Raw genomic sequence first — 13,124 nt, forward strand, 5'->3', positions numbered from 1 at the left:
GTCCGGTGTCTTAATTTATCGATATTTAATGACTGCATGTACCAATAAGTAGCTGTTGCGGCCCTTCGGCATCTAGGAGCAAGGGGCATAAAGGGAGTAATATTTTTAAGTGTCACTTAATTTCAAATGCAGTTTCTATCAGCTCAACATCAGCAAACACACAAACTGTATGTACTGTACTGTTTATTATTGCTGGTGTGACGAAGTCTGTTGGCATTTGGCCTTTTATTGAGACGTGTCCATAGAGCAACTGTCAATTACTGGCATGGAAATTATAAACGCTCCAGGATCCGATTGCCTCCAATTCATTTTCCACCCCATCATATGTGAATCAGGGGTATCCTTCTCTCTCATTGGTGGTTGCTTCATTTGCTCACCTTGATGTGGGGGAATGTTTATTACCACTTTCTTCACCATTGCAGAGGGTTTTTTGCCTTTCTATGGTCTCTGTGTGACTGTCCCTTTAGTGTTTATGAGAACCTTCACAGTTCAACAAAAAGTTTTATAACACTTTTTATTTTATGTAAAACTCTGATAAAAGCACATGCAGACAGATCATTAATACTTGAGAAGCGATTTGGCCATGTGTACATTTCCACTTACGGAATAAAGTTAGGTGATGAAACTGCCTTTCATGATTACATTTCATGGCCTGTTTTTAGGTTTTATTATATGCTTGATATTCACTTTTTACAAGTATACAAAAACAAACAAAACAAACAAACAAACAAAAACAAAACAGTGCAGTGATTGATTGCAAGGCACACCGGTTATGGCTGCATTACTTATAAACAAAACTTAAAACACTCAAAATGTCACAAATCTTGACACTCAGACCGACAGTCAGAGAATAATGGAAGTGTTTGGATGCGATTTCTTCCTCATTTGCTGCTCAATCTTTAAATCAAACTGCTGCCTTTCTCTGAAACAACAACAACAAAAAAAAATTAGTATTTATCAATGAAGTCATTCTTTTTAAAAATTTAACATATGAAAGTCTTACCTGTTACTTATACGCCGCCCCCTGAGGTATTTTTCTTCTGCTGTTTTTACTGAAATGTTGTCCACTCCAGCAATGGCATAAATAATGGCCTGCACAGAAACAAACTCATAACACCTGGACTACAGAAACTGAACTGCATATCAGGAAACATTGCAAACAAAACCTGTGAGCACTCATGCAGGCTTTAGCTCACCTCAGGAAGAAGCACATCCAGGACAAAAGGGACACGATCCATGGATTTCACATCAGCTACGCAGGGGGCGTTGGCCACAGCTGCTGTATAGAGCTCATTTAGGTAGCAGTAGACTTGGTCGAGCTGATGGTCATCTTCAAGGTATATGTTCACCACTCGTCTACGATTGTCACTTAAGAAGGAGCGAAGCCACCTGGACTTCTCCTGTCCATGGATCACAGCCTGTAGGAAGTGTGATACAATGGGAAGAGATTTATTCAATCAATTATAGTTTCTTATGCCATCACATCTTAGTGTGGCGCAGCTCAGATGTCAGATTTTAAAAAGAACTGCAACTGAAAATTTATTTATTTATTTTTTATAGCATTCATATGCAAATACTTTCAATATTCACCCATATGTTTGTTTAATTTTTGCATGCTCTGGCACACTCTTTGCATAACTGGTTGAGCTCCTGAAAGTATTGGACATTACTGGGGTGAACTTAAATTTGTAAGTACGGTATACTAAAATCGAGGTCAGCTTACATTCGTTGTGGCCTCTACCACCCGTACTTTATTCAAATAAATCTCCACGTCTTAACAGAGACGGCTTTTGACTTTGCTCTGGTGTCATACTAACAGAGCGCGCAATTCAGAAACGTATAAGAGCATAGGACACCTGGTCTTGATAAATAGTTAGGACAAACAAAATATTGGTACTCACTTATAAGTACCTCTTTGCGTTTACCTAACGGCAAACTAGGGCATTTCAGCTATAAACAGTTATCAGCATCAGCAAATAATAGCATATAATCATGAGTGGTATGTCATCAATCAAGGTAAAACATTAACCTTTATAACAGAAAAATAATATGCATTTGTTGATGATAACCATAGTATTGTACTATATAAATGAAATAAAAAAAAAAGTGTTAATAAAAATCTATCCCGATCCTTCTTTCCATTACTATAACAAGGAACTAAGAAGAACATAAATGATGGCAAGTTGAATTTAAATGTCTAGTCTTTGACTATCTTTAATTTCCAGACCTATGTAACTGTGGCAAATGTGATGCTATGGCCAAAGGAGACGTGCATTTGTTTCCACACACTGGAAATAAGTTTAAAATAAAAAACAAAACAAAAAACAAATTGTTGTTTATGATTTAGTTGTTGAAATCCACATTTGGGCTGGTATATGCTGTGAAAACTAATCAAGATTTATTAAAACAAAAACAAACAAACAGACACAAAAAAAGGATCTCTGCACATAAAAGCAACTAAAGGAATTCAGATGAAAGGTCACCAGTGGCTACATGTTTTAAGTCAGCTGGTCATCATGTGTTTTTTCTAAACTTCCAAGATGGTAACGCCAGCTAAAAGAGGAAGTCAAAGTCAAGGCATATTTGGTTTCCACGAAGAATTACAGTTGAAAGGCTTTTGTTTGGATCTATTGTAACTTCATTAGTAGGGCAGAACAGGGCTCTTCTCTTGCAGCACTTCAAAGCCCTTGTTGTTGATTGGTGTTTCAACCTCACCCAGTCTTTATATGTATTGTGATTCTGTATTGTAAAAACAGATGAAAACCGTGGCCTACAAACGTGCTTGTGCAGTGGGTGAACTGTGAAGCTGTGTGGGTTGGGGCAAACCCACACATTTCTCACGTGGGTCTCACAGTTGGGTGTTCCCACACAGGGCTGGCAGCAGTTTTACCTTTTGGGGGCCCCTTTATGGGCTTTTTAAATGGGCAAACCCACTACCCCCAGTACTGGCGTACCCACACAGCCCACAATGGGCAGCCCACAGTGGGGTCAGGTTAGCGGTGCACTAGATCCGGCACTGTTGCAGTCAATAACTCAAAAGCTGAAAAGTTACATAATTTGAGCAGGAAAGTTTCAAGCCTAAGTTGAGCCACAGAAACCAAATATGAGTTTTCATCTCATAAAACTTTGGTGGCATAAAGGAAAACAAATAGTCCAAATTACTCAGAATATTAAATTATTTTGAGCTGGTAAAAAACTCTGCTTTCTGCTTCTGTTTCAGTTTGGGCTGTCCTAAAAGATCAAAGCAGCACTCATTACTCAGCACTGCTGCAACATTTACATAATTTTAGTGAAGTGACACCAGAACTGTAGCTTTTTGAGGAACACAAACAATCACCCCCTAAAACTCTATCGGCCAAGTCACTGCTATGCACACTGAACAGTTTCTTGGTATACCTATATTGGATTAAATGATATGGAACAAGAATTACACCAGCAGAAAAGCAACAGAGTCATTCATACCAGGAGGTGTGCGTCGACCATGTGTTGCTTGACAATGAAATGTACAAGCTTCTCATTTGCGCGGTTGTGGGCAGCATGGGTCCGATCTGGCAGCAACCTCTTTGAACACCTTATTTCCTTCTGCTGTTCACTAAAGCTGTCCTCCTTAACATCACATGGCTCCTCCATTGTTGAATCACTGATGATGGTTAGTCTCTCTGAAGCTGCCTTTGGATACCTCCTCCTCACAGGATAACCTAAACCAATTCAGACCAGCAGTCAAGAGCAACATCGGGGCCTAGCGAATCTGTAGGTGTATTCAACTTTTTAATTCTGTGCTAGCCTCGTTGAAATTTCTGATTCCAGGTCAAGGATGAAACTTACTCATATCGTGATCAAAGTACTGTATGAAGGAGCCAGAAAATGAGCCACATGCTACAAAGATAAAACATGATTAGTACTGCAGCTAATTCAGTGATATCATCCCAATATTGTTTAAACAACATATCACACACAACAGTGTTTCTGCTTGCTGAGGCATTACATAAGCAACTCACCAATCCGAAATCTGTAGTCGGTTATGAGATCCAGGGACCATGATATTGCAGCATCATAGCTTTCTTTGGCTTTACACTGTTTAAAACCAACAAAAAAGCAAAAACAGTTTACCGTTGTGTCAAGTGAACATTTTCAGAAATCCGAACATACTCTGTGAGCAGTTCTTACCATGAGTTCATTAGCTTCTTCACAGTCAAAAGGTTTCAAGCATTTTAGAGCCACAGCAAACCTTTAGAAACACAAACACCCAACTGAAACGTTTATTTAAATAACATAAATGTAACAACACTAAGTAATGTGCATACACTAATCAGCCACTTCATTGGATACAGTTCAAATTCTTAATGCAAATATCTAATTAGCTAATCACATGGCAATAACCCGATGCATTTAGGCATGTAGACATGACCAAGACAACCTGCTGAAATTCAGACTGAGCATTAGAATGGGGAACAAAGGTGATTTAAATGTCTTTAAATGGATGTTGCTGCCAGTTGGACTGCCATGAATATTTTATAAACTGGACTTTCCCACACAATGATTGCTAGGATTTACTAGGCAGCAGTGGGTGCCACTACTATCAGCTAAGAACAGGAAACCTAGGCTACAAATCACAACGGCTCACCAAAAATTGTACATTTCCAACTGGAGAAATAGAAGATGGGAAAAATGGTGCCTGGTCTGTTGACCATTATTCAGATAGTAGAATCAGAATTTGGCATAAACGACATGAAAGCATGGATCTATCCTGCCTTGTCTCAATGGCTCAGGCTGCTAGTGGTGATGCAATAGTGAGGATTGATATTTTCATGCCACATTTTAGGACCCTTAGTACCACTTTAGCATTGTTTAAATGCCCCAGCCTACTTGAGCATTGTTACTGACCATGTCCATCACCCTTTATCCCTTCCAGAAAGATAAAGCACCATTTCGCAAAGCTCAAATAATCTCAAAGTACTTTCTTGAACATGACAGTGGGTTCACGGTTCTCAAATGACCTTTGGAGTATGGTGTAAAGGGAGATCCACATTGTGGACCTACATGTCCAACCAAGGTGTACTTTGTAAAGTGGCTGGTGAGTGTATGTATCACCTAAAGACAAGCAAGAAACAACAAAGCAAAAAGAGAAAACATCCTACCCTTTCTTTTTCTCAATGATTGAGTCATCAATGAAGATGATACTGGCTTTTCTGTGCTTTCTGTTCACACTTTTTACCTACAGCAAACAAAACAACAAATAAAAAACAAAACAAAAGGTGAGTCAATGTTTTTCATGGGCAATTATTGTCATTTTAACAGTGAACACTTTTTTTGATTCATCATCTAGTAAATTCAAGATATACAATAGTAGGCTGACTGACAGCACGTATAAAAAAAGCATTTAAGGCATTGATTCAATAAAAGAAAAGGAAAACATTAACCAGAATCTGCTAAATTGTGATTTTATCACATGTCACCATTATGTACTCACCAATGCAGGCCAATATGGATAGTTTCTATATTTGTGCCACACAAATGCTCCTTCGGTAATGGATGGGGGCTCTGAAAGTCAAAACAAAAATAAACAAATCAACTCAGTGTCCTGTACCGTCACAGACTCCAGTTATCCTTGTGGTCTCGCTCACTTTCGTCTGTCCGCATCAGGAAACTTGGGAGCTCTTCCTCGTCCTCCTCATCACTTATGTCATCCTTCTGGTAGGACAAAGTAGACAGCTGTTCTTCATGATGACTCAGTTCTATTGAAAGATCCGAAGACATCATGGAGTCATCTATTGTGGAGTTAAGAAGAGACAGAATTAGAGCACACCTTCAGCTCTCCATGCCAATTAAAAACACATGACATGCAAGACAGACTGTGCAAAATAAAAAACAAATGTAAAAAATGTGGCTTCACAGAACTGGCTGTGCTTGGGGACAACAGTACTGAATAATACACTACCTTGACTTTCTGCTTCAGCCTTCTGGAGTTCAAATCTTGGCCTGGAGCGGGAGGATGATTTCTCTTTATTTAAATTCCCAGTCTCTCTTTTTGGCTTCCTACCACGCCGGCACTTGACTGGAGGATCATCGGTTTTACCATCGGTCTGCGTTTGCGTCTTTGTCTGTCTTTGTTTAACCGGTCTCTTACGCTTACGTTGACGTTTTGACTGTGAATCTACCGCTGTTGTCTAAATCAGAATACTTTATTAATCCCGAAGGAAATTAGGACATAAAACAGAACATAACAAAAGGAAACTGAATTCACTGAAGCTATGTGGGATTATAAAAATATATAAATTTCACTTTTATACCATACCTTTATCTGAGTGATGAACTCAGTGTATTGTAGCTCCCCTTCAGGAGGGGAGCCTGAAATGGTTGACGGGACATCATAGGTGGTGCTGTAGACTGGTGTGGAGGTCAAGCAGGCTTCTTGTGCAAACCTCATTTTCTCCCTTTCATTTTTTGGAGTACTAGCCTCTATTGAAAAGACAAGGCCGCAGTCGCTGCAGTTGCCGCTGCCTGGCACAGCACTTGAATCATCTGTGCTGGGAGACAAAACCGCATCTGAGGGGTCTTTCTCTGGCGACTTCTTTTTAGGTTCCTTTTTCCTTGTTTTTCCAGGTGCACCTAGGGGGGGGAGAGAAAAAAAAAAAATCACGTGGTCATTTTTCTACTGTCATTTTGAGTAAATTTGTGTGTTCATATAAAAACATCTGGCTGTCTCAACGACTTTCTAAAATGTAACTCAGAGTTCTCGTTCATAAAAGTTTTGATTACCTTTCATTGCTGTAATATTTGGTGTATTCCTCCTTGTGGAAAGCTTTCCCTGGAGTTCATTGGGACACCGGAATACCAGCGATCTGACATTAATCGGGGCTTATTTTCTTTATTTGGGGGAGTTGAAGGTCCGTAGTAGGCGCCAGGGTGGATAAACCGGTAGCCGCAGTAGCTTTATGACTGATTAAAAAAAAAAAAGTAAAGTAAGGCGATGTTGCTCAATCGGCATGCTTAGTAGGCCGTACTTTCGCCTTGGATGAGTTTGGCACTAAACGCGATATTCGCAGGTTATTCTTGACATGCGTAGTGAATTCACAAATATGCGGAAAAGCTGTTGTCACGGAGACAACAGTGTCCTGGAACTGGGCGTCTAAGTACCTTTTTAACGGGAAACTCTACCATTTATGAATTTGGGTTTTAAGAAAACCATACATGTGCAAACGGCACAACAAACATTTGAAAAACAAAGTTTAACGGTGCAGTAACAGCGCAACGCCCAAGATGTGCTGCAGGTCAACCAGATAAGAGCGCTCGCTTGCTAACAAGACTTGCTCGCTAGTAAACAGGCATAAAAACCTAGTTTCTAACAAATCACAAAGTTGTTCACGGGGGTTTACACAGTTCCGTATTGTAGTTATGCGCCACTTGTCACACTAAAGCCATGTCACTATTCCGCCCTTTATATAATGCAATAACGTTGACGTACGGATCAACTAAAACAAGCAATGCAACAAATTAACTGCCGCCAAACTACGACGTAGACCCATAAAAAATAGCGACTGACTGACCACCTCTGCCCGAGTCAAGCGAAGTAATGACAAGAGCTACAACTAGCCACTTACCTTAGGAACCCTAAACTCGGTATTTTTGTGCCACTCGCTAGCTTTTAGCTCCAGTTAAAACCCTTGACATAGTTGTTGCATGTAAACATTCACCGTTACCAAAAGTTGCACGAAAAAAAGGAGTTCCTAACCCCGAAACAAAACCTGCAGTCAATAGTGAAAGCAATGCGTCGTGCAGACAATTCCTGTTAACAAATGTTTGTTATTTCTCGTGGACTGTATACCACACTAAAAGATTTGCCGCCACCATCTGGACCGGAGGGCGTGATTTTATGTCTGAAAAAGCGAGAAGGACACGCTTGGCTGTTCACGGATTTAGTGTTGTGGTTGAGCACAGGATGTGTGCACAACTTGCAGCTATATACTGTTTAGAAGAGATTTTAATAGGCTTATGCATGGGTAGGAGGCAAGAATTAAATAATTCAAATAAAAATGTAATATGAAAAAAATGCCACCCAAACATACCGGGTTTAATTTTGAATTTTTTGAAACTGCCCCCATTTTTTGCTGTATTAACTCTAAAGCGACATTGTCTTCCAATCTCACAAAAAGCTACCAAATTCAATAAGTTATATATATACACACATAGAAAAAAAGACAGTCATGTGACTTTTTTTTTTTTTACTGTAACTTGCTTCCAGATCCACAGAGTTTTACAGAGACACATAAAAAAGCTTGTTTTGCTATTCGTGTAATCTTTTTTATTTGTATTTATTTCGTTTTATTCTATTTATTTATTTATTTATTATTTACTGCTGTGCTCTAATTCAGCGTTGAAGCTTATCTAGTTTATCATAGGGGTAGCAGAGTACAACCTGCTTGTCCAAATTCTCGCAGAGCGAAAACCTAGAGACAACCACACAAGTCCACTTTCACAATTATGGGCAGGGAGAACATGCAGACTATACAAAGCAAGGCTACACAACCCCGGATTTGAGCCCAGGACTTTTGTCCTGTTAGACGTGCTAACCATTTGCAAAATTAAAAACAGCATGCCTGTAGGTTTTTTGTTTGTTTGTTTCTTTTTGAAATTTCTGTGTTAAAAGTGTAAGTCAAAGCGACACTACCCAACTGCAGAGCGCTCACAATACCACTTCTTTCTCTAAAATCGACACTCACCTTTAGTGCAGCAAAATCTCTTCTGGTAAAAAAGTGTGAAAGACTAAGCAAGAAAGAAAAAAAGCAAAATCTTCTCTGATTACGCAGTCATTAAAAAGGAAAAAGAGTGGGAAAGGATGGGAAACAGGTCTGTTCAACAGTCTACTTTCACTTACCTGTTGGTGTCTGGTTTCAACCGCAATGCCCTCCTGGGAACAAAAGAGGGCACTGTGTGACCACTCATCCTGTGTTCACATGGGTTTCCTAAACCTTTCCATCACGTAGAAGTATTGCTGCTGCTCATGCTTGGATCTTAATGCTACAGTCCTAGCTTTGCTTTCTACAGATATTTTCTTCAATTAGGGGCTCACCACCCTACAGCTTTACCTGCTGAAAAGTCACAATTGACACTTTTTTATTTGTTTTTGTTTCTGTTTGACTGACAGAGGTCAAAGGCCGGTGGTTAAGCTTACAGCAACAGGGCTGAGATGTCTTTGACACTGAGTACACAGTTATTTAACATTTTTTAGTCTCGTTGTAATTTGATGATTTTCTTCATCCATTTTATTCTATCTGATACCACTGCCTGCTTGATTGAGAGGTTTTCGGGGCTGTAATCAGGAATTAAAATCCAAGTACTTCCAAGACACCAAACTAAAAAAAATAAAATACAAATAAATAAGTAAAGTCTTTGAAATGCCTCCATTCGTTGGATTTTCCTCATAGAAAATCGGTTTAATTGTTATTTATATGTAAGTATATTTTTTCTCAGTCCATACTGTCCAAAAATGAATCTCGCATAAATACAAAGTTTTTATAGCTTTGGTCAAAATGACTTGAAAACTTACAATTTTTTTTAAACACCTTAAAGTTATGTTCCTAAACTCCACCACTTTCCACTTTAATCAGGCAGAAATCCACCTGTCACTCAACTGGCACCTTTGGACGTGCATTGGCCTGAGGCAGATGAGGGATAAATTGGCCCCGCCTTCATCCAGATGTGCGTTCTTGCTCCTGTCTCTTCAGTCAACTGCTGGCTTCGGCGGAGCCGCAGGAAGTCAAGAGGAGGGCGCAGATAGTAACACTCAAAGTACAAACAACGAGGAGATGACTTCTGTAGCAGTGGTCTGAACCAGCCGAATCTCACACGGTCTAGTTAGAGAAGGAGACCTGCGCCGTGCGTCGGAATTTCAGCTACCCCCTGAGGGGGGTGGGGGTGTTTGCTTTACCTGGCCAGCCTGAGACGCAGAGCTGATGGAGAGAGGCTGGGCTGAGTGCGGTGCCACTCTAGAGCGCTGTTGAACAGAGAGCTTCATTCAGCTCATAGACTCTGCTGAAGGGGAGCGGTCTTTTTCACCGACCTGTGTGATTCTTGTGTGCTTTTAGGAGTAATTCGAGGGCTATTTTAGACGCAACAAACCGTGCGGTTTGTTAAGAAGAGACCGAAACCATCTGTGATTTTTTATTGTGTGTCTCTTAGACGCAGCATGGGGATGTAACTGGGTTCATCATGCATCTGGAAGTGGCGTGAGGTTACCACCAGCCCGAGAAGAGCAAACTGCTGGGGCGTGTGGTTAATTGAAATTGATCCGGTGGTCTTTATTTTTTATTTTTTAATTTATTTATTTTTGGATGTGAAGCTGTAGCAGAGGTTCTTTCTCCTCTCCTCTCCTCCTCCCCATTCCTCTCACCTCCAACATGACTTCACTGTCGGGGACTAAGGAGAGGTCTGTGAGCAGCCGGAGCAGAAAATATGGGGTAGGTTATTCATTCCAGCAGCCGAGGGGTGGACACACCTCTGTTCCCAATCAGCCTGGTAAACATTAAAACTTATCATCCGTTCACTGCTGCATGCACTTCATCTCACACTCCACCCATTTTTATAGGAGACTGCCGTTTGCTTCGTTTTCAGGGTGACATAAACATGAAACTTGAAGGTTCTTGTAAGATTTGTGTTCCTACTGCTGATTGCTTTGTGAAGATCACACTTCAAATATCAGTGCTTATGGTGTTATGGTGTCACAACGCTGGCATGCATTTTCACTGAATGATCCCCAGAAGTAGCACTTGCTGAGCACCAAAGTGCTAAATCAGTGAAGACTATTATAGTCACACCTGTGTCACTGCCTATCATCTACAAAGACTAATTAACAATAATTTATAACACGCCGTTTGGCACAATATAACCACCTCTTCATTTGGAGATGATTGAGCGTTCCCATTTATCAGCCTCAACTCTTTGCTGCCTTATTATAGCCCTCGAGAGAAAGATCACAGGAGTGCCCAACCTTTACAGCCTCCACCACATCAATGGGTCTGTTCTCTGACTGGATTTACCCAGCCGCAAAAGATCAAATTCTCCATTCTTTGCTGCTTGTTTGATGTTCCCATGTGGTTGAGTAGAACAAAATAACAGGTCTATCCTGGCTTAATCCTATTTAGTGGTTTATGGAAGCACTCACTAGGATGACTTGTCGTTCCATTGCAGGAAATGTTTAATGTCATTCTCTGTTTGTAGGTTTTTAACTGAATGTCTGTCTAATTTAATGTCCTAATGTTAGGTAAGACTCCGTCTAATCTTGATCCCTGATCACACATTTCCTGTGTGGGTTATTCACAGGACACTCTGTGTCTGCTTAGCCTTTTTTCTTTTAAGAGAAATCAACATTTTTAGTGTTGATTGTGGAATAACAATGGATGCTGAATCTGTGATTTGGGTATTCATTTTTTTGTTAAAGCAGAACAATTAGTTGTTGAATTTTTAATTAAAGAAATGTTTACTTGCTTTAACTTTATTTCAGAAACATATCTCTATATTAGTACACAAAGGCAGGTGCAGATTGATATACTGGCCATGTGCTGTCGGTGTAATGCACATAAACACAATGATTATATTATATACATATTTTGACTTTCCTGCAGTGACTGTAAAAATTTGCATCTTGGAAATACACCATCATTAATTTTTTCTCTTCGGAAAATTTTTTCTTAGGTCCCTGACACATCGCCGACCAAATCTTCCTCCTTCTTCCCGGACACATGGTACCGAAAAGCCTATGATGAGACCACCCGCTCCGGTACACGCCCCGCCCCGGAGGGTGCTGGCTCCATGCCCAGCTCCACGGGAACACCATCCCCAGGCTCAGGAATCTCCTCACCAGGATCCTTCTCTGGGTCACCTGGGACCATCTCCCCAGGCATTGGGACAGGATCACCCGGTTCGCTAGGTGGCTCACCAGGTTTTGGGACAGGATCGCCGGCCTCAGGCAGTGGAAGTTCCCCTGGAAGTGAAAGAGGGATATGGTGTGAGAACTGCAATGCAAGGCTGACAGAGCTGAAACGACAGGCACTAAAACTGCTCATCCCTGGACCTTATTCCAGCAAGGTAAATTTCTTAGTTTTGTTTGTCCTTCTGTCTTATAGCGTATCTGAAAAAGTGTGTAGGAAGTCACACACAAGTGGTTATGCTCAGTTTCATAGCGTCCAAAAATAACTTGCTCCTTCATTAACTGTGGCATTTGGTCACTGGCACTTATTAACTTTGTTGCTCATGAAAGAGGGGACTTGTAATCATGCTCTTGCTTACTGTGTTGGTGTGTCGTCAGCATTATTGTTGCCATAAATCATAAGGATGCTGTAATTTGTCCAACCCCCATTTGACCAGCTGCAAAGAAAAAGGAGCAGAAACCAAAGAGCCTTTGGGATTTGGGATCATAATTGTATGTGAAGCTGTTTATCCAATACTGTCACTGCCAAAACAAAATGAAAAACATAGGCGAGATCATTTTGATTTCTGTCTTGGAGTTTCCCATTTTGCCTGATTGAACATATTACCAAAATCAATGAGCTCGCTTTAGTCTATATTGCTTTTCTTCTTTTGAGGGAATTAATGTGATGGATTACTGTAAGACACTAACCTCAAAGACTAGTATTAATCCACTTGGACTCCTGCCTTTTCTCATTTTCTTTGACAGGTGTATCATTTGTTTCTGTGGGTAGTCTATATAATCAGTTTTATTTTCATTAGTGCAGCATTTCTCAATAGCCAGGATATTTCCAGGAGTCCCAGAGTGTACATTCACCTGGGCGTACAAATGCATCATATATACAGATATGCAGCTCACATTTCTTACCTTTTCTACACTGAATAGGTTTTCTTATTATTGTTTGTTTTTAAAACTTGATTATGAATTAATGTGACATTACTTATCACTAGACGAATTTAACTTTTGACTGCTCTTTGCCTTTGGGTCTGATGTCCTTCTGCTACAGCTGACTGAATTTTAGTTATAAAACAATGGGCCTCATATCAGACATTGAGTTAATTGGTAACAAATAGGCTTAAATTATATGCCACGGGGCTGATAAGGCAAAGCTGTTGAGTCAGATGTAGACTTAGAGTGGCATAGTGGAATTTGCTGTAAA

General features: G+C 40.2%; 2 protein-coding genes and 1 long non-coding RNA gene across 5 annotated transcripts in view; 1 reads left to right on the forward strand and 2 right to left on the reverse strand.

Moving 5' to 3' along the window:
• Window positions 1–497: 497 nt before the first annotated feature.
• On the reverse strand, window positions 498–7,817 carry LOC146678463 (PWWP domain-containing DNA repair factor 3A). Its single transcript, XM_085396280.1, has 14 exons — window positions 7,602–7,817; window positions 6,760–6,939; window positions 6,296–6,609; window positions 5,939–6,167; window positions 5,625–5,768; window positions 5,471–5,541; window positions 5,139–5,215; window positions 4,168–4,228; window positions 3,999–4,074; window positions 3,826–3,876; window positions 3,463–3,698; window positions 1,197–1,418; window positions 1,004–1,092; window positions 498–922 (listed from the first exon to the last, which is right to left on the reverse strand). The coding sequence occupies exons 2-14, from the start codon at window positions 6,764–6,766 to the stop codon at window positions 844–846; spliced, it is 1,656 nt and encodes a 551-aa protein (XP_085252406.1). The 5' UTR covers window positions 6,767–6,939; window positions 7,602–7,817; the 3' UTR covers window positions 498–843.
• A 1,930-nt stretch (window positions 7,818–9,747) lies between these two features.
• Window positions 9,748–13,124, forward strand: part of kif26ba (kinesin family member 26Ba) — a 102,593-nt gene continuing 99,216 nt past the window's right edge. For all 3 annotated transcript variants that reach the window (XM_085395872.1, XM_085395795.1, XM_085395951.1), the window contains exons 1-2: window positions 9,748–10,457; window positions 11,692–12,084. In XM_085395872.1, the coding sequence (XP_085251998.1) occupies window positions 10,398–10,457; window positions 11,692–12,084 (453 nt within the window). In that variant the 5' untranslated portion in view covers window positions 9,748–10,397. The remainder of the gene's footprint in view (window positions 10,458–11,691; window positions 12,085–13,124) is intronic.
• The window catches only part of LOC146678465 (uncharacterized), a 50,396-nt gene continuing 49,138 nt past the window's right edge, over window positions 11,867–13,124 (reverse strand). Inside the window, exon 3 of the long non-coding RNA XR_014909424.1 lies at window positions 11,867–11,980. This is a non-coding gene — a long non-coding RNA (uncharacterized LOC146678465). The remainder of the gene's footprint in view (window positions 11,981–13,124) is intronic.

This window comes from Rhamphochromis longiceps, linkage group LG1 (genome assembly GCF_057381845.1).
Source record: "Rhamphochromis longiceps isolate RC_006_pf linkage group LG1, R_longiceps_female_GT1.1, whole genome shotgun sequence".
Classification (NCBI taxonomy): Eukaryota; Metazoa; Chordata; class Actinopteri; order Cichliformes; family Cichlidae; genus Rhamphochromis; species Rhamphochromis longiceps.

Excerpts from the sequence above, each read along its gene's own strand:
- LOC146678463 (XM_085396280.1), bottom strand. Across the intron at positions 5,769-5,938 it reads GGCTGAAGCAGAAAGTCAAG|ATGACTCCATGATGTCTTCG; the intron begins GTAGTGTATTAT and ends ACTCCACAATAG. Across the intron at positions 1,093-1,196 it reads TGGATGTGCTTCTTCCTGAG|GCCATTATTTATGCCATTGC; the intron begins GTGAGCTAAAGC and ends GTTTCTGTGCAG.